Genomic DNA, 20,649 nt, shown 5'->3' on the forward strand with positions numbered 1-20,649 from the left:
CTGCTCCAACATCGTTATGTTTGGAGGAAAAAGGGTGCTTGCAAGCCGAAGAACACCATCCCAACCGTGAAGCACGGGGTGGCAGCATCATGTTGTGGGGGTGCTTTGCTGCAGGAGGGACTGGTGCACTTCACAAAATAGATGGTATCATGAGGTAGGAAAATTATGTGGATATATTGAAGCAACATCTCAGGACATCAGTCAGGAAGTTAAAGCTTGGTCGCAAATGGGTCTTCCAAATGGACAATGACCCCAAGCATACTTCCAAAGTTGTGGCAAAATGGCTTAAGGACAACAAAGTCAAGGTATTAGAGTGGCCAATACCCTGGCCCTGACCTCAATCCTATAGAACATTTGTGGGCAGAACTGAAAGCATGTGTGAGCAAGGAGGCCTACAAACCTGACTCAGTTACACCAGCTCTGTCAGGAGGAATGGGCCAAAATTCACCCAACTTATTGTGGGAAGCTTGTGGAAGGCTACCCAAAACGATTGACCCGAGTTAAACAATTTAAAGGCAATGCTACCAAATGCTAATTGAGTGTATGTAAACTTCTGACCCACTGGGAATGTGATGAAATAAAAGCTGAAATAAATCATTCTCTCTATTATTATTCTGACATTTCACATTCTTAAAATAAAGTGGTGATCCTAACTGACCTAACACAGGGAATTTTTACTAGGATTAAATGTCAGGAATTGTGAAAAACTGAGTTTAAATGTATTTGGCTAAGGTGTATGTAAACTTCCGACTTCAACTGTATATAGTAGGCGGTGTCAGAGGAAAGCCCCAAAAATTGTCAAAGATTCCAGTCACCCGTGTCATAGACTGTTCTCACTACTGCCACACTTTACCCCTACCTCCATGTACAAATTACCTCAACTAACCTGTACCCCCGCACATTGACTCGGTGCCGGTACCCGCTATATATTGACTCGTTATTGTTATTTTATTGTGTTACTTTTTATTATTTTTTTACTTTAGTTAATTTGGTAAATATATCATCTCTTTCTTGAACTGCATTGTTGGTTAAGGGCTTGTAAGTAAGCATTTCACGGTAAGGTCTGCACCTGTTGTTTTCGGCTCATGTTACAAATAAAGTTTGATTTGACACCATGCAGCACCACTGTTCCCTTCAGGCTTCCTCCACACCAAGCAGCACCACTGCTCCCTCCACACCAAGCAGCACCACTGCTCCCTCCCTACCAAGCAGCACCACTGTTGCCTTCAGGCTCCCTCCACACCAAGCAGCACCACTGTTCCCTTCAGGCTCCCTCCACACCAAGCAGCACCACTGTTCCCTTCAGGCTCCCTCCACACCAAGCAGCACCACTGTTCCCTTCAGGCTCCCTCCACACCAAGCAGCACCACTGCTTCCTCCACACCAAGCAGCAATACTGTTCCCTTCAGGCTTCCTCCACACCAAGCAGCACCACTGCTCCCTTCAGGCTCCCTCCACATCAAGCAGCACCACTGCTTCCTCCACACCAAGCAGCACCACTGTTCCCTTCAGGCTCCCTCCACACCAAGCAGCACCACTGCTCCCTTCAGGCTCCCTCCACACCAAGCAACACCACTGCTCCCTTCAGGCTCCCTCCACACCAAGCAGCATCACTGCTCCCTCCACACCAAGCAGCACCACTGTTCCCTCCACACCAAGCAGCACCACTGCTCCCTCCACACCAAGCAGCACCACTGCTCCCTCCACACCAAGCAGCACCACTGCTCCCTTCAGGCTCCCTCCACACCAAGCAGCACCACTGCTCCCTCCACACCAAGCAGCATCACTGCTCCCTCCACACCAAGCAGCACCACTGCTCCCTCCACATCAAGCAGCACCACTGCTCCCTCCACACCAAGCAGCACCACTGCTCCCTCCACACCAAGCAGCACCACTGCTCCCTCCACACCAAGCAGCACCACTGCTCCCTCCACACCAAGCAGCACCACTGCTCCCTCCACACCAAGCAGCACCACTGCTCCCTTCAGGCTCCCTCCACTCCAAGCAGCACCACTGCGCCCTTCAGGCTCCCTCCACACCAAGCAGCACCGGTGTTCCCCTAAACATTCACTCTCAAAACAGAAATGATCAACACACCCTTCTCTCCCATGTCTCACTGCTGCTGTAGATGATGTAACAACAGAAGGTGGATTCAATGAGTTATACCTTTAGTAGAACTATTTAAACAGATACTGACTTTAGTTAAAGCACACAATCCTCCACCACATTTCATTTGGCACACACACACACACACACACACACACACACACACACACACACACACACACACACAGTTGATATAGGGACTCGGGAGAGATTCTGTGTGTCCCCATCCTCGGCCACCTCCTTCAGTGGTGGCGGTGCCTCTGACCTTCCTTGACTACTGTTTCAATGTCATTGGGTCTTGCTTGCAGGAAGAAGAGGTGGAAGAGTTTAGGGTAAGTCCCCTGGTAATAGTCCAAACCGCATGCCCCTTTCGTGTGTCGATCGGTCCCTAACCATTTCATTCGCCAATCCATCCTATCCAAAAGATCACCATTGGATCAGACGAGTCTGTTTTGCATTGTGTGTGCATCCTGCCATTTTACCCAGATTAATTTAATGTTCTAACCATTTTTGACTCTCAAAGAGAATGTTATGTTTCATTTACCCATTTGTTTTAGCATGGTGCATCAGCGAGGGGCATCCTTGTTGCATGGTTGTGTTAGAACCTGCTATGCTCTAATGCACTGTATTCAGAATCATGTTAAGTGACCTTCCCATCAAAGTGCTCTCTGAATGTCCTGAGCGTGTGTTACAGTGACAGTTTGACAGGAAGGTAATAGTTTTGAGAGACTGCATGATCATAACCTGTAGAGCATGTCTGTTTGGTGTCTCCCTCTCTGTTTTAATGTCTCTACTGAAGTTCTGAATAACTGACCGGTCTCCCTCCCTGTTTAATGTCTCCACTGAAGTCCTGAATAACTGACCGGTCTCCCTCCCTGTTTAATGTCTCCACTGAAGTCCTGAATAACTGACCAGTCTCCCTCCCTGTTTAATGTCTCCACTGAAGTCCTGAATAACTGACCGGTCTCCCTCCCTGTTTAATGTCTCCACTGACGTCCTGAATAACTGACCGGTCTCCCTCCCTGTTTAATGTCTCCACTGAAGTCCTGAACAACTGACCGGTCTCCCTCCCTGTTTAATGTCTCCCCATACTTCTCTCCCTTGCTCCCTCCATTCCTCACTCCATCCACTTCTTCTCTCCTCCATCCAGGTCTCTGAGTCAGGGCAGCACCAACTCCAACATGTTAGACGTACAGGGCGGGGCCCATAAGAAGCGTGTGCGTCGCAGCTCGCTGCTCAACGCTAAGAAGCTGTACGAGGACGCTCAGATGGCCCGTAAGGTCAAGCAGTACCTGTCCAACCTGGCGGTGGAGACGGACGAGGAGAAACATCAGACCATGTCTCTACAGTGTGAGCCTACCTATAGCACCTGTGAGTCTGAGTCAACACCGTAACTACCATTTTGGTGGCCAAATGCAACAATGTATAACACAGGGTCTATTTAAATTGAAGAGACTCAATTCAAGTGATTTGAATTTAAAATAAAAATGACATTTTGAAAATAAATATAATATCTTTAAAAAAGATCTTCATTGAGAGTTCATTGAAAATTGATGGCCTTTTTTTCAATTATTGAATTGGAACGTCAGTTTACTTCCTGAATTGACTGACTTCAATTCGATTTGACCCCAACCCTGGTATAATACTTATAATCACACCAAGTATTACAACACCTGACAATATGGGACAAAATTGACCCTGACAAATGGGATTCACTTGGAATGAAGTTTTTTTCACTTGACTGTGTCTTTATCTTGCCTTACACTGCCACCTAGTGGGCAGTATATTTCACATTCTGCATTGCCCTACTGAGAGAAGAGGAGTTACTCCTTGTTTAAAAATGAATCAATATTATTCATATTCCCACAAATTAAAATAAATATATTTAGCAAGAGGCTGTACAAATATACCCATTTCATTAATCTTACTATAAATTTGTCAGACATTTCCATTTCCTCTCTGAGACCACCTTGTTGTCTTAGCTTCCTCTTTTTCGTCTTTGTGTTTACTGTGTTTACACACTAACCCTCTGGAGTAACTGGTCAGGCCATAGTGCTGATGTTTCTGTGATTACTGTCTTTCTGCACAGGAACATAATAATCTTGCAGTGCCTGGTTCCAAATTAAATATTTCTTGTTTCGATGACTACAGTGTCCAAGAACTTGAGTGAGCGACGGTACAACAAGTCGGACATGTCTCCCGTGTCGCTGCGCTCGCCGCTGCACGGGGGGAAGACCCAGAACCGCGTGTCTCAGGTGCTCCAGGTCCAGGTACCCCTCTACCCGCTACGGAAGAAGAGCACCGCCAAGGACATTCACACCGCACACAGTGAGTCACTGGAAATGTTACTATCTTCTAGGGTTGGAAATTACCCATTAACTTTCACAAGATTTCCAGAAATCCCGGTTGGAAGATCCTCTGGGTAGAAATAGCATCAGAAGATGTGCTATACAATTCAAAGACAATAGAGTTTGACAACAGTACCTGTTAGTCAATGTTGATCATGTTGCATATTAGTGATTTTATAGTGAGTCAATGTTAAAGGCAATATTGTGATGTCTTGTGGGTGATTTATTTATATTTTTTAGGTGACCTTTATTTATCCCAAAAGTTTATTTTGAGGTCAGAATAACTATTTTACCAGGGAGCCATGGCCGAATTGATAATATTCTGTAGTAAAATAATGGCGTATGTACCCACTGTATGGTTTCCTCTCTAACAGTGTACAGTGGGGGGGAAAGTATTTAATCCCCTGCTGATTTTGTATGTTTGCCCACTGACAAAGAAATGATCAGTCTATTATTTTAATGTTAGGTTTATTTGAACAGTGAGAGACAGAATAACAACAAAAATATCGAGATAAACACATCAAAAATGTTATAAATTGATTTGCATTTTAATGAGGGAAATAAGTATTTGACCCCCTCTCAATCAGAAAGATTTCTGGCTCCCAGGTGTCTTTTATACAGGTAACGAGCTGAGATTAGGAGCACACTCTTAAAGGGAGTGCTCCTAACCGCAGCTTGTTACCTGTATAAAAGACACCTGTCCACAGAAGCAATCAATCAGATTCCAAACTCTCCACCATGGCCAAGACCAAAGAGCTCTCCAAGGATGTCAGGGACAAGATTGTAGACCTACACAAGGCTGGAATGGGCTACAAGACCATCGCCAAGCAGCTTAGTGAGAAGGTGACAACATTTGGGACGATTATTCGCAAATGGAAGAAACCCAAAAGAACTGTCAATATCCCTCAGCCTGGGGCTCCATGCAATATCTCACCTCGTGGAGTTGCAATGATCATGAGAATGGTGAGGAATCAGCCCAGAACTACACGGGAGGATCTTGTCAATGATCTCAAGGCAGCTGGGACCATAGTCACCAAGAAAACAATTGGTAACACACTACGCCGTGAAGGACTGAAATCCTGCAGTGCCCGCAAGGTCCCCCTGCTGAAGAATACATATACATGCCCGTCTGAAGTTTGCCAATGAACATCTGAATGATTCAGAGGACAACTGGGTGAAAGTGTTGTGGTCAGATGAGACCAAAATGGAGCTCTTTGGCATCAACTCAACTCGCCGTGTTTGGAGGAGGAGGAATGCTGCCTAAGACCCAAGAACACCATCTCCACCGTCAAACATGGAGGTGGAAACATTATGCTTTTTCTACAGTTTGTTACGTTACAGCTTATTCTAAAATTGATTACATTCTTTTTTTTCTGCTCATCTACGCACAATACCACAATGACATAACAAAAACTGTTTTTTAGAAAATGTTTCCACATTTATTACAAATAAATTACATAATTACCTTATTTAGATAAAAATTCAGACCCTTTGCTATGAGACTCGACATTGAGCTCAGGTGCATCCTGTTTCCATTGATCATACTTGAAATGTTTCTACAACTTGATTGGAGTCCACCTGTGGTAAATTCAATTGATTGTAAACTTTCAAAATAAAGAAAGTCGCATGCTCCATGTATAATCTCCCAGCAATTTAATGGGTATTTACCAACGTTTCAGCATCACTGTGCCTTCCTCAGGGTGCCAGAGGAAGGCACAGAGGAAGGCACAGTGATGCTGAAACGTTGGTAAATACCAATTAAATTGCTGGGAGTTTATACATGGAGCATGCGACTTTCTTTATTTTGAAAGTTTCTAGTTTATTCGCCGTTAGTCAGCACCTCCACACAACTATTATTCTGGGTGTGCGCCAGCTCATGCTTTTTTTTTATTTAATTGATTGGACATGATTTGGAAAGGCACATAAGGTCCCACAGTCTATATAAGGTCCCACAGTTCACAGTGCATGTCAGAGCAAAAACCAAGCCATGAGGTCAAAGGAATTGTCAGAGACAAGATTGTGTCGAGAGATAGATCTGGGGAAAGGTACCAAAACATTTCTGCAGCATTGAAGGTCCCAAAGAACACAGAGGTCTCCATCATTCTTAAATGGAAGAAGTTTGGAACCATCAAGACTCTTCCTAGAGGTGGCCGCCCGGCCAAACTGAGCAATCAGGGTGAAGGGCCTTGGTCAGGGAGGTGATCAAGAACCCGATGGTCACTCTGACAGAGCTCTAGAGTTCCTCTGTGGAGATGGTTGTCCTTCTGGAAGGTTTTCCCATCTCTACAGCACTCCACCAATCAGGCTTTTATGGTAGAGGCCAGACAGAAGCCACTCCTCAGTAAAAGGCACATGACAGCCCGCTTGGAGTTTGCCAAAAGGCACCTAAAGGACTCTCAGACCATGAGAAACAAGATTCTCTGGTCTGATGAAACCAAGATTGAACTCTTTGGCCTGAATGCTAAGCATTACGTCTGGAGTAAACCTGGCACCATCCCTACGGTGAAGCATGGTGGTGGCAGCATCAGGCTGTGGGGATGTTTTTCAGCAGCAGGGACTGGGAGACTAGTCCGGATTGAGGGGAAATATGAACGGAGCAAAGTACAGAGAGATCCTTGACAAAACCTGCTCGAGAGCGCTCAGGACCTCAAACTGTAGCGGAGGTTCACCTTCCAACAGGACAACGACCCTATGCACAAGACAACGCAGAAGTGGCTTCGGGACAAGTCTCGGAATGTCCCTGAGTGGCCCAGCCGGAGCCCGGACTTGAACCCGATCGAACATCTCTGGAGAAACCCATCCAACCTGACAGAGCTTGACAGAGCTTGAGAGGATCTGCATAGAAGAATGTGCAACTCCCCAAATAAAGTGTGTAGCTTCATACCCAAGAAGACTCGAGGCTGTAATCACTCCCAAAGGTGTTTCAACAAAGTATTGAGTAAAGGGTCTGAATACTTATGTAAATGTGGTATTTCTGTTGTTTTTTTTACCTGTTTTTGCTTTGTCATTATGGGGTGTGTGTAGATTGAGGAAAATTTTATTCATTTTAGAATAAGGCTGTAACGTAACTGTGGAAAAAGTCAAGGGGTCTGAATATTTTCTGAATGCACTGTATCTCTCTCTCCCCCTCAGACTATAACAGTGTGTATCTCTCTCTCCCCCTCAGACTATAACAGTGTGTATCTCTCTCTCGCCCTCAGACTATAACAGTGTGTATCTCTGTCTCTCTCCCTCCCTCACAGACTATAACAGTGTGTATCTCTGTCTCTCTCCCTCCCTCACAGACTATAACAGTGTGTATCTCTCTCTCTCTCCCCCACAGACTATAACAGTGTGTATCTCTCTCTCTCCCCCACAGACTATAACAGTGTGTATCTCTCTCTCTCCCCCTCAGACTATAACAGTGTGTATCTCTGTCTCTCTCCCCCTCCCAGACTCCAGCTCTCCCCAGGTGATAAAGAAGCCTCCCAGCTCCCAGCTCAGCCAATCAGAGGACAGTCCCTGGATTGTGAAGAGGCCTGCTGAAGACACTGTGTCTACCGTTTCCTCCCTGCATTCCAGCCCCACCGTATCGCCACAGGGGTCCCCTCGCAAAGGTCTACACCCTGGCTACCTCACATTACCTCTCACTACAGCATCTTCTACAATCCATTCATCCATCTCACAACTCATACCCATAACTCAGAACCAAGCATACCCATTCTTCATCAAAGGTTTGTACCTCACCGCCAGTACCCTCTATATATCAGCACCTCAACCCAGCATCTCTCGCCCACAGTGCATACATGCATATCTTGCTGTAGTCTTGTTCCCTCATCTCATCCATCCATCCATACTCTAATTTTGTGTTGTCTTAATCAAGCACCTCAATCATTCTCCCCGTCTCTCTCCTGTGTTTGTCTACAGTGGGTGGTGTGGCCAACCCCCAGCATAACACCAACAGCCAGATGAACCGGTCTGGCTCGTCGTCCTCTCTGACCAGCGAGGCCAGCACCAAGGCAGGCACGGCCAGCAGCCGCAGCTACGGCATAGGTGGGGCTCTCCTCCACAAGAGGTTCCTGCAGATGACCAGGCAGCACATCAGAGACGGGGAGGAAGGCAGGGACAGAGAGATGGGGGTGGAGACAGAGCAGGCAGGGCCAGGGATGATGAGCCACTCTGGGCCCCATGGAGACCCAGAAGCAGGGACCCCCACTCCCCAGGCAGAGACCTCGACAGGGCCAGAGCCTCTAACCCCCCCCAGGCCCAGACTACCAGAGTCCCCCCTGAGGAAGAGGCTGAGGGAGCTGTCCCCGTTCAGGATGCTGAGGGGGAGGAGTCAGTCTAGGGAAAGGCTGGCTGCAGTGTTAGTGGCTAAGACACCAGTTGAGGGTCCGGGGCAGACCGGGCCCTCTGAGGCCCAGGAGGGTAGCCCAGGACAGAGACAGGCTGAGCAGGTCAAAGGGCAAGCAAGGAGGTCAGCCAGCCCCAGCAGGGCCTTTCTATGGCTCTGCAGAGACCGACATAAGAGGAGAAAGACTATCTGAAAGACAGACTGAGGAAGTAGCACACTAGTCCCTCTGTAAAATAATGAACACTAAAGTTGGCTTAGAGGACAAAGGCAATCTGCTAGACTGAGGAAGTACATTCTGTGTGAAGTGAACTGAATACATATTTTATGTGTACAGAAAGTTTTGTCATGAGGTTTCAGCAGTTCATTGAAAGATGTTGGTGAACGTTTTCCTGTATTGTATCATACATGTTAGTTATGGTTCAGTCCAAGTTGATCCACAACGAAGTGACAGAGTATGCATCATGATTTTAAAAGGCAGCTAGATTTAATATGCAGTACGATCTTGAGTTTTCCGAATTTTTTACTGAAATACTTCAACGTTAGATGTTATTTATGACATTCACAAAATAAGATCGTATAAGGTAAGCATGTTGTGTTCAGGAGACTCTACAGGTCAACTGCAATGTGAATAGGGTGCTCCCAATTCCCACTGTTTTAATGTTGATTATTAGTTTTCTACAGATGTTTTTGATGAGCATATGGGAGAAACTAAAACAAAGATGATGAGATGTTTATCCTACTTATATAAAACATTTTTTTTACAGGATTTCAGTTTTTGAAATAAAAGATTTTGTTAAAGCCGGTCCTGATCAGTGTTGGACATGCTGCTGATCTGTATGTAGAGCGTCTGTAGTAGAGTCTAGGGTGTTAGACCTAGAGAAGGTTGGTAGAGGCTGTGTGTGGATGATCACTTCTCCAGGCTGATCATCTCCTCGTTCTCCCCCAGGCTATGCCCTGATGCCTGCAGGGAAGTCAGACAACCTGTCCGACTCCAGCCACAGTGAGATCTCTTCCCGCTCCAGCATCGTCAGTAACTGCTCAGTGGACTCCATGCCTGCTGGTCCTGCAGAGGAGCGCCAAGGCATCAAGACCAGGGATACCACAGAGACCCCAGGCACCACCACGCAACTCACACATGCCAACTCTGACTGCAGCCAGCCCAGCACCAGGTAACACACGCACGTATACACACACACACACACATAAATAGACACACACACATAAATAGACACACACGCGCACGTATGCACACACACACACACACATAAATAGACACACACACATAAATAGACACGCGCACGTATGCACACACGCGCACACACACACACACACACACACACACACACACACACACACACACACACACACACACACACTGTAGACAAAGCAGACACCCTCCAGCAACAACTGACACTAGTCAGCCCTACACCAGACACACACACACACACACACACATCGTATACCTCCTCAAAGCAGACTCGCACCCCTCCAAGCTGGGTTCCAATTACGTCCTTGGCTCGTTAAAGCAGTGGACAGGAAATCATAAAAGGCTACTGTTTATCAACACCACATTTTTACTCACTCACTCCCACATTAACTGTGCTGCTCCTTTTATGTGGACAGCTTTTAATTCCAACAAGTAAACAACCCCCTTTACTGTCCCTCCAAGATGATGACTCTCTGGCATAAATATTATATACTTCTTGGTCACAATAATCTCCTTTTGTGTAATATTTTATTACCTGGGAACCTGCTGCAGTGGCGGTGGCAGTCTGTTCATTAAATATTGTTTATTTGAACTCCCAGCACACTCCGTAAAAACCATTTTAGATGAATCAAACAGTGTCTGGTTAATGGAAGGAAAGGAGTAGAGCACAACTTTGCTTTATGGTGGGTACAGTGATAAATCCTAGAGACACTGTGTGCTCTGCAGTGTGAGACTGGGAGTAGAAGCTGTTAAGAAGCCTTTTTGACCTAGACTTGGTGCTACGGTACCGCTTGCCATGCGGTAGCAGAGAGAACAGTCAATGGCTTGGGTGGCTGGAGTCTTTGACAATTTTTAGGGCCTTCCTCTGACACTGCCTGGTATAGAGGTCCTGGATGGCAGGAAGCTTGGCCCCAGTGATGTACTGGGCCGTACGCATTACCCTCTGTAGTGCCTTGCGGACGGAGGCCGAACAGTTGCAATACCAGGTGGTGATGCAACCTGTCAGGATGCTCTCGATGGTGCAGCTGTAGAACTTTTAGAGGAACCATGCCAAATCTTTTCAGTCTCCTGAGGCATTGTTGTGCCCTCTTCATGACTGTCTTGGTGTGTTTGGACCATGAAAAATTGTTGGTGATGTGGACACCAAGGAACTTGAAGCTCTCAACTTGCTCCACTACAGGCCTGTCGATGAGAGTGGGGGCATGCTCGGTCCTCCATTTTCTGTAGTCCACAATCATCTCCTTTGTCTTGATCACATTGAGGGAGAGGTTGTTGTCCTGGCACCACACTGCCAGGTCTCAGACCTCCTCCCTATAGGCTGTCTCGTTGTTGTCAGTGATCAGGCCTACCGCTGTTGTGTCGTCGGCAAACTTAATGATGGTGTTGGTAGCATGCTTGGCCATGCAGTCATAAGTGAACAGGGAGTACAGGAGGGGACTGAGCACACACACCTGAGGGGCCCCTGTGCTGAGGATCAGTGTGGTAGATGTTGTTACCTACCCTTACCACCTAGGGATGGCATGACAGGAAGTCCAGGATCCAGTTGCAGAGGGAGGTGTTTAGTCCCAGGGTCCTTAGCTTAGTGATGAGCTTAGTGGGCACTATGGTGTTAAACGCTGAGCTGTTGTCAATGAATAACATTCTCACGTAGGTGTTCCTTTTGTCCAGGTGGGAACGGGCAGGGTGGTGCAATAGAGATTGCATCATCCCTGGATCTGTTGGGGCGGTATGCAAATTGGAGTGGGTCTAGGATTGTGAGTGCTACTTGTCGGGTAGTCACTTAGGCAGGTTACCTTGGTGTTCTTGGGCACAGGGACTATTTTAGTTTTTATGTAACTATGGCGGTCTGCTTGAAACATGTAGGTATTACAGACTCGGTCAGGGAGAGGTTGAAAATGTCAGTGAAGACACTTGCCAGTTGGTCCGCACATGCTTTGAGTACATGTCCTGGTTATCTGTCTGGCCCTGCGGCCTTGTGAATGTTGACCTGTTTAAAGGTCTTACTCACATCGGCTACGGAGAGCGTTATCACACAGTCGTCCGGAACAGCTGATGCTCTCATGCATGCTTCAGTGTTGCTTGCCTCAAAGCGAGCATAGAAGTTATTTAGCTCATCTGGTAGGCTTGTGTCACTGGGCAGCTCGTAGCTGTGCTTCCCTTTTAGTCCGTAATAGTTTTCAAGCCCTGCCACATCTGACGAGCGTCGGAGCCGGTGTAGTACAATTCAATCTTAGTCCTGTATTGACGCTTTGCCTGTTTTATGGTTTGTCGGAGGGCTTAGCGTGATGTCTTATAAGTGTCCGGGTTAGAGTCCCGCTCCTTGAAAGCGTCAGCTCTACCCTTTAACTCAGTGCAGATGTTGCCTGTAATCCATGGCTTCTGGTTGTGGTATGTATGTACGGTCACTGTGGGGATGACGTCATCGATGCACTTATTGATGAAGCCAGTGACTGATGTGTTGTACTCTTCAATGCCATCGGAAGAATCCCGGAACATATTCCAGCCTGTACTAACAGTCCTGTAGCTTAGCATCTGCATCCTCTGACCACTTCCTTATTGAGCGAGTCACTGGTACTGCCCGCTTTAATTTGTAAGCTGGAATCAGGAGAATAGAATTATGATCAGATTTGCCAAATTGAGGGCAAGGGAGAGCTTTGCACATGTCTGTGTGTGGAGTAAAGGTGGTTTAGAGTTTTTTTTTTTTCTCTGATTGGATATTTAACTTCCTGGTAGAAATGAGGTAAAACGGATTTAAGTTTGCTTGCTTTAAAGTCCCCGGCCACTAGGAGCGCCGCCTCTGGATGAGCATTTTCCTGTTTGCTTACGGCCTTATACAGCTCGTTGAGTACGGTTTTAGTGCCAGCATTGGTTTGTGGTGGTAAATAGACTCTCTTGGTAAATAGTGTGGTCTACTGCTTATCATGAGATACTCTACCTCAGGCAAGCAAAACCTTGAGACTTCCTTATTATTAGATTTCGCACACCAGCTGTTATTTACAAATGGACACAGACCGCCACCGCTTGTCTTACCGGAGGCAGCAGTTCTATCTTGCAGATGGACTGAAAACCCAGCCAGCTGTATGTTATCCATGTCGTCGTTCAGCCTCGGTGAAACATAAGATATGACAGTTCTTAATGTCCAATTGGTAGGATATCCTTGATCGGAGCTCATCCATTTTGTTATCCAATGATTGCACTGTGGCTAATTGGACTAATGATAGAGGGGGTTTACTCACTCACCTACAAATTCTCAGGATGCAGCCCGACCTCTGCCCCTTTTTCTCTGTCTTTTCTTCACACAAATGACGAGGATTTGAGCCTGTTTCAGAGAAAGCAGTATATCCTTTGCGTCGGACTCGTTAAAGAAAAAAATCTTTGTCCAGTTCGAGGTGAGTAATCGCTGTTCTGATGTCCAAAAATATCACATTTGGTTAGGAGCACGTAAAACGACAGCCATCCTCTCCGGCACCATTCTAGCATTATCATTTCTTCTCTGTTTCATTGTGTTTCCTTCTCTCTTCTTCTGGTCAGTTTGTCTTTGGCGCGGGGCCAGGTGACGCGGGGCTCCACCTTCACTTCCTCGACCTCCACAGAGGAACTGGCCCCCGACCACGCTTTCCTGGACAGCGTGGTCGACAGCGGGCGGGGAAGCTGGACCTCCTGCTCCTCCAACTCCCATGACAGCTTCCAGAGCCTGCCTGTCCCCCTTCTAGGCCTGGGCCGACCCCCTGCCTGGGACCAACTGGCGCCTGGGGGCTTCCGCCACACCCAGCTAGCAGGGCCTATAGCAGAGGTGGAGGCTGGGCCAGCCAGGGAGGGGGTAGTGGGAGCACCAGGGGCGGGGTCCGGGGGAGGAGAGGACGCCAAGAGGCTCTCGAGAGACAGTTCAGAGCTCAACCAATCACGGCAGAGCTGGGCCTCGTCATCGTCGCTGTCTGACACATATGAGGGGAACTACGGCACCATCAAACGCCGCACTGCAGACGGTGCCTCAGACGCCCCTGGGGAGGGGCCCGACGCACCCCAAAGCACAGCCCCCATCTACAAAACGGTCACTTCAAGCACCGAGAAAGGCCTCATAGGTGAGGGTCCACTGTGCGTCTTCTCCATCACCTCTACTGTACTGTGGTGTTAGTGTGTAACTGTAAATCCCACTTGTGACATGTTGTGTGTAGATAGATGGGTGTGGTGTGTGTTGAGGAACGACAACAGCAGATTTGTACACTTTTTGGAAAAACATTTTTACTTCCTCTCTTATGGCTTTGGATACACTCGCTTTGCCTGGCCACCCGTCTCAAAACCAGCTGTGGCACAAATTGCTTCTGTTTTTTCACTCATGCTGTCCACAGAACTGCAGTATAGTGGGATTATTTTAACCGGGGTCCCCTGCTTGTGCTATTTGCTCAGCTGCATTTACTACTACTCTACCACATACTGTATTCTCCAGCTGGTCTACTTCTATAACCTGTGAATCAGGCTTTTTCTGTTCACCTAATATTCTGTAATGCAGCAGAGCACAGAGATAATGGTATTCCCTATAAAGTGCCCTACTTTTGACCAGAGCTTCCTATGTAGTCCATTCCTTTTGACCAGAGCCCTATGGGCATTAAATAAGGAATCGGGTGCCATTTGGGACGAAGCGAATGTATCGTCCTCTGACTGGATGGACAGGAGGATTAAAAAGTGGGGCCGGGACGATACCAGTATCACAAAACGTTTCCATGGCAAAGATAAACATGAAGCAGACCACACTCTTTGGTCCTTTTAAAAAACCTGCTATTGTGTGCTTATAGCTTGGTAAATACGTAATTGTGACTCTGGATGACATCATAATGTTTGTTTCTAACATTAGGAATGTTTTCCTAAAGAACTTTAATCCACTTAACTTCCTAAAGAAGTTAAATCCACTGTTTTGTTTCCTTGCTACGATATTAACGAGTATCGTGATACAGGTTTACGTCCCCGGCCTATTGAAGAGCAGTACAGTACATGCCAAATCTGCTGCTACCATTCATCTCACACACCAACCACACCACCTGCCTGTCGGTCTCTTTATTTCAGTGGTTTAGTAGCTACATAGTGGTGGTGAAACAGCTCATTGTTTTATTTTCTCAATTTGTGTTTATTTTCTCCATTCCTTCCCTCCCCCCTTCATCACCGTCACACCCCCCTTCCCTGTCTCCTCCCTCATTCCCGGTGGCCAGTGTATTGTGTAACCTCTCCCACCAAGGACGATAGGTATAGGGGACCTCCCCCCACCCCTCCAGGATACCAGGGCCTCACCCTGGTTAACGGACAGGATGGAGTTCCTCCTCGGCTCTCACACTTGCGACCGCCTGACTATAGTGTGGCCCTGCAGAGGTCTAAGCTGCTACAGAGCCCCGGAGGCCTGGGGGTAAACCACCACCACGAATCCCAGGGCCAGTCCAGGCCAGCCAGCGTCTGCCTACAGGGTCTGGAGGATAGTGAGGATGGTATGTGGAGAAAGACTGAGACCAGGGACCATATGGAGGACCATAGCACCAGGCAGGCCATGTTGTAGTAGACTAGACTATAGTTTTCTGTGATGCTGCAGGAGTTACCTAGTTAGTGGCAGAGTTGGGTTACCTGGCAAATGGTTCACCGTTGAAGGTCTCTGATTTAGATGTAATCTGAGCCTCAGCTTGTTGCTGCCTTTTTGTCTGTTATCAACAGTAAGCCGGTGAAGTCACAGTATAGAATGTTAGGAATGGTAAAATGTCTCTAGTTAGAGGCAAAACTAGCTTAACACAATTTCACGTGAGACGTTAACTTAGCATACCATAATGTCTTTGATAGTGCTGTAAGATGTGCCTAGATGTTTTGTCTGAAGTAATTGTGTCTTCAGTGTTAGGTTAACTCTCCTCTCCTCTTATCTGTTGCAGATGAGCAGGTGTCAGCTGTGTAGAGCTGGACGCCTGAACGGACACTGCAGGTCGTTGGAGGGAGGGTGAGAGGATGAGTGAGGGAAAGGTGGTTTTAACCTGCCATGCTGCCTCCTCTGGGCACACTCCTCTCACCCCTTGCTCCTCTCACCCCTTCGCTCCTCTCACCCCTCGCTCCTCTCACCCATTCGCTCCTCTCACCCCTCGCTCCTCTCCAGGTCCTCAGTCTCAGCTGACGGCTGCTCGAGGCCAAACCAACGGCACCCCCACAGAACTTATACAATCATCTCTTTTTGCTCCATTTTGAAAAGGTTTCAGCAACTCTCCTGTGTTTAGACTCCCACTGCCCTGGAACAGAGCTGTAAACAGACTGAGATGTGATGTCACGGCGTATGGCTGAGGCGTTTGGGACACAGTGCTTATGAAGAAGGGATGGGCGATGCCTGCTGATCACTCTGTGTCTTTTTAACAGTACCTCCATTTGCTTTGGTGCTCTCTTGTCCCAGGTTTTTTTTTCATGGTTTTTCCTCAGTCGATGCGTGAAAGTGATTGTTTTTTTAGCCATTTGCTTGATTGCGCTCAGCTTTAAATGGCATGCAGACACGAGCGTAGCTCTGAGAATATCCAGGAAAGGAGAAAGCATTTATTTTTCTTCTCTGTAGTTTAGAAAGCAGAGATCTGGCAGACAGCAGAAATGCCCTCGAGTCAAGAGTGACTCCACATATCTTTTAATTTGCAGGGGATGGAGGAGTGGGTGTGGGCAGCTGTTATTGCATCTTGTGGAGTTTCAACAGCGTCTCAGACCATTGTGTATGCTGCACCACACCCTCATCTATTCAGACGCTCTCTCTTTCTGCGCTTGTTAACCTACGGTAACATGAGGTACTTTACTGGCATGCTTCCGTCTGTATGTTTAATGAATGTTATTCTAAGTTTTTTTGATGAGTTGACAAACAAAAAGGCTCACTGCTGTAGAATAGTACAGTGTTTTATTTTATTGCAGTACTGTAAAACAAAATATTATCACTGTACAAATGTTATTTGGTAAGCTTTAAATGCGAGGCGTACAGCCAACAGCCCAAAGTTGTTTACACAGATGCTTACAAACTTGTTTAGTGTGTTTGTTTGTTACACTAGTAGTTGTCTATTGAATTAAAAGCTAAAATATAAAAGTATTATGATTTCAGGTTCATTTGATATGTAAAGTCTTTATTATGCAGTAAGAATATGTGGATGCAGCATAAACAACACATTTGGTGTGTTTTCTTTTAATGTACCTCTTCCATCTTGGCTATTAAGTATCTGTCAATCTGGTTTAGTAGTCATGGCAACAAAAGAAAAACAATGCTTGTCAATGGAAAATGCATTGCAAAACTGGTATTTCAATACATGTCCATTCCTTGTTCATAATATAGCTATATGAAAAATAGTACATTTTGTAAAGTATTTTAAAGAATTTGCTTTAGTTTCTTCTTATTGCAAGCAAAAGCTCATTATTTGTGGAGGTTTTAACCTGTAGGGTTGAGGGTGAAACTGCTGAATGATATTGTCATTAGGGATAGAACTGGACTTACTCGTTGGGATTCTTTCCTTCAGCTGTCTGTTCTGAATGTGACGCTTGTTGTTTTCTGTTGTTTTGCCAAACTAAGACTTGAAAATATGAATGGTTATATATAAACAGTGCATGTATACATTTATACATATATTTTTGGTTTGTCATAAATTAATGTTACAGATCTTGTATAGATAAAGAGTCCTCTATAAATGCTATTTTAATATTTTGTTATAATAAAATCAAAGATTGTTATTGCCCCTTTTCTGTCATTGGGCTGGAATCTTTTGAGGACTTTTTGTTGTTGTTGTTGCTCTCTGCTCTCTGGATCGATTTTGGTTTGACTCCTCTTGATGCGTTGTTGTATAGGTGTTTATTATACAATTGAAGTCGGAAGTTTACACACACCTTAGCCAAATACATTTAAACACATTCAATTCCTGACATTTAATCCTAGTAAAAATTCCCTGTGTTAGGTCAGTTAGGATCACCACTTTATTTTAAGAATGTGAAATGTCAGAATAATAGTAGAGAGAATTATTTATTTCCGCTTTTATTTCTTTCATCACATTCCCAGTGGGTCAGCAGTTTGCATACACTCAATTAGTATTTGATAGCATTGCATTTAAATTGTTTATCTCGGGTCAAACGCTTTGGGTAGCCTTCCACAAGTTTCCCACAATAAGTTGGGGGAATTTTGGCCCATTCCTCCTGACAGAGCTGGTGTAACTGAGTGAAGTTTGTAGGCCTCCTTGCTCGCACATGCTTTTTCAGTTCTCCCCACAAATTTTCTATAGGATTGAGGTCAGGGCTTTGTGAGGGCCACTCCAATACCTTGACCTTGTTGTCCTTAAGCCATTTTGCCAGTATGCTTGGGGTAATTGTCCATTTGGAAGACCCATTTGCGACCAAGCTTTATCTTCCTGACTGATGTTGCTTTAATATATCCACATAATTTTCCTACTTCATGATACCATCTATTTTGTGAAGTGCACCAGTCCTTCCTGCAGCAAAGCACCCCCACAACATGATGCCACCCCAGTGCTTCACGGTTGGGATGGTGTTCTTCGGCTTGCAAGCCTCCTCCTTTTTCCTCCAAGCATAACGATGGTAATTATGGCCAAACAGTTCTATTTTTGTTTCATCAGACCAGAGGACATTTCTCCAAAAGTACGACCTTTGTCCCCATGGGCAGTTGCAAACCGTAATCTGGCTTTTTTATGTTGGGTTTGGAGCAGTGGCTTCTTCCTTGCTGAGCAGTGGCTTCTTCCTTGCTGAGCAGTGGCTTCTTCCTTGCTGAGCAGTGGCTTCTTCCTTGCTGAGCACTGGCTTCTTCCTTGCTGAGCACTGGCTTCTTCCTTGCTGAGCACTGGCTTCTTCCTTGCTGAGTGGCCTTTCAGGTTATGTCGATATAGGACTCGTTTTACTGTGGATATAGATAGTTTTGTACTTGTTTCCTCCAGCATCTTCACAAGGTCCTTTGCTGCTGTTCTAGGATTGATTTGCACTTTTCACACCAAAGTACGCTCATCTCTAGGAGACAGAACGCGTCTCCTTCCTGAGCGGTATGACGGCTGGGTCGTCCCATGGTGTTTATACGTGCGTACTATTGTTTGTACAGATGAACATGGTACCTTCAGGCGTTTGGAAATTGCTCCCAAGGATGAACCAGACTTGTGGAGGTCTTGGCTGATTTCTTTTGATTTTCCCATGATGTCAAGCAAAGAGGCACTGAGTTTGAAGGTAGGCCTTGAAATACATCCACAGGTACACCTCCAGTTGACTCAAATTATGTCAATTAGCCTATCAGAATCTTCTAAAGCCATGACATAATTTTCTTGAATTCTCCAAGCTGTTTAAAGGCATAGTCAATTTTGTGTATGTAAACTTCTGACCCACTGGAATTGTGATACAGTGAATTATAAGTGAAACAATTGTTGGAAAGATTACTTGTGTCATGCACAAAGTAGATGTCCTAACCGACTTGCCAAAACTATAGTTTGTTTAACAAGAAATTTGTGGTGGTTGAAAAATGAGTTTTAATGACTCCAACCTAAGTCTATGTAAACTTCCGACTTCAACTGTATGTCTTGACTCTGCCTCCCTTACCTCCTGACTGAGGGCTTCTGGGTTATCACTGGCTGTGGCCTCCCGTGCTGAAATAGTTTCCCTGAACATGTCCTCATCCAAAGCCACCGCATTATGGAGTAGACAACAATCTCTTTCTCAGACATTAGAAATGTAATGTACAGAGCTGACATTATTCCCTTTTCTACATGATAGGGACGCATGTGTGTTCTACATAATCTATTTCTATTTGGAGGTTCTGTAATGTTGTATCCCACTGAGCACAATCAGGAACAGAGCTTTGATCAGTTTCTACTGCTTTCAGACAATTGTGGTGTCATCCTCTCTCTCTCTCTCAGCACTGCGAACCCTGCCGTTATCTACAGGGCTGGATGGTTCTATCATAGAATGATTCTGTAGGTTCTATTACACTCTTCAGAATCCTATAACATACAGGACCTAGTATTACTGTCCACCATCACCTTTGAGGAGAAAGCAGAAATGTATATACTGATCAGAAATATAAACACAACATGCAACAATTTCAAGGATTTTACTGAGTTACAGTTCATATAAGGAAATCAGTCAATTTGGCCCTAACCTATGGATTTCACATGACTGGGCAGGGGCGCAGCCATTGGTGGGCCTGGGAGGGCATATGTCCACCCACTTGGGAGCCAGACCCACCCACTTGAAAGCCAGGCTCAACCAATCAGAATTAGTTATTCCCCACAAAGGGGCTTTATTACAGACAGAAATACTCCTGTTTCATCAGCTGTCCGGGTGGCTGGTCTCAGACAATCCCGCAGGTGAATAACCCGGATGTGGATGTCGTAGGCTGGCGTGGTTTCACATGGTCTGCGGTTGTGAGGACATGTTGGACATACTGCCGAATTCTCTAAAATGACGTTGGAGGCAGCTTATGGTAGAGAAATGAACATTCAATTCTCTGGCAACAGCTCTGGTGGACATTCCTGCAGTCAGCATGTCATTTGCACGCTCCCTAAAAACCTGAGACATCTGTGGCCTTGTGTTGTGTGACAAAACTGCACATTTTAGAGTGGCCTTTTATTGTCCCCAGCACAAGGTGCTCCTGTGTGATGATCATGCTGTTTAATCAGCTTCTTGATCTG

General features: G+C 45.9%; 2 protein-coding genes across 3 annotated transcripts in view; both read left to right on the forward strand.

Annotated features, from left to right (window-relative positions):
* Positions 1 to 17,833, forward strand: part of rapgef6 (Rap guanine nucleotide exchange factor (GEF) 6) — a 181,957-nt gene extending 164,124 nt beyond the window's left edge. For both annotated transcript variants that reach the window (XM_029699779.1, XM_029699778.1), the window contains 9 exons: positions 2,415 to 2,438; positions 3,257 to 3,477; positions 4,258 to 4,434; positions 7,889 to 8,167; positions 8,361 to 8,486; positions 9,734 to 9,956; positions 13,526 to 14,076; positions 15,199 to 15,468; positions 15,898 to 17,833. In XM_029699779.1, coding sequence (XP_029555639.1) covers positions 2,415 to 2,438; positions 3,257 to 3,477; positions 4,258 to 4,434; positions 7,889 to 8,167; positions 8,361 to 8,486; positions 9,734 to 9,956; positions 13,526 to 14,076; positions 15,199 to 15,468; positions 15,898 to 15,920 — 1,894 coding nt within the window. In that variant the 3' untranslated portion in view covers positions 15,921 to 17,833. The remainder of the gene's footprint in view (positions 1 to 2,414; positions 2,439 to 3,256; positions 3,478 to 4,257; positions 4,435 to 7,888; positions 8,168 to 8,360; positions 8,487 to 9,733; positions 9,957 to 13,525; positions 14,077 to 15,198; positions 15,469 to 15,897) is intronic.
* On the forward strand, positions 1,053 to 2,085 carry LOC115154017 (histone-lysine N-methyltransferase 2D-like). The gene is made up of 2 exons (XM_029699781.1): positions 1,053 to 1,333; positions 1,410 to 2,085. The coding sequence occupies exons 1-2, from the start codon at positions 1,115 to 1,117 to the stop codon at positions 2,061 to 2,063; spliced, it is 873 nt and encodes a 290-aa protein (XP_029555641.1). The 5' UTR covers positions 1,053 to 1,114; the 3' UTR covers positions 2,064 to 2,085.
* Positions 17,834 to 20,649: the final 2,816 nt, after the last annotated feature.

The sequence above is a fragment of the Salmo trutta genome, chromosome 19, assembly GCF_901001165.1.
Source record: "Salmo trutta chromosome 19, fSalTru1.1, whole genome shotgun sequence".
Classification (NCBI taxonomy): domain Eukaryota; kingdom Metazoa; phylum Chordata; class Actinopteri; order Salmoniformes; family Salmonidae; genus Salmo; species Salmo trutta.

What these genes read in the sequence shown, in the direction of transcription:
- LOC115154017 (XM_029699781.1), top strand. Translation starts at nt 1,115, where the DNA reads ATGCAGCACCACTGTTCCCTTCAGGCTTCCTCCACACCAAGCAGCACC. An exon ending in CCACACCAAGCAGCACCACT is followed by an intron (nt 1,334 to 1,409) that starts GTTCCCTTCAGG and finishes TGTTCCCTTCAG; the next exon opens with GCTTCCTCCACACCAAGCAG.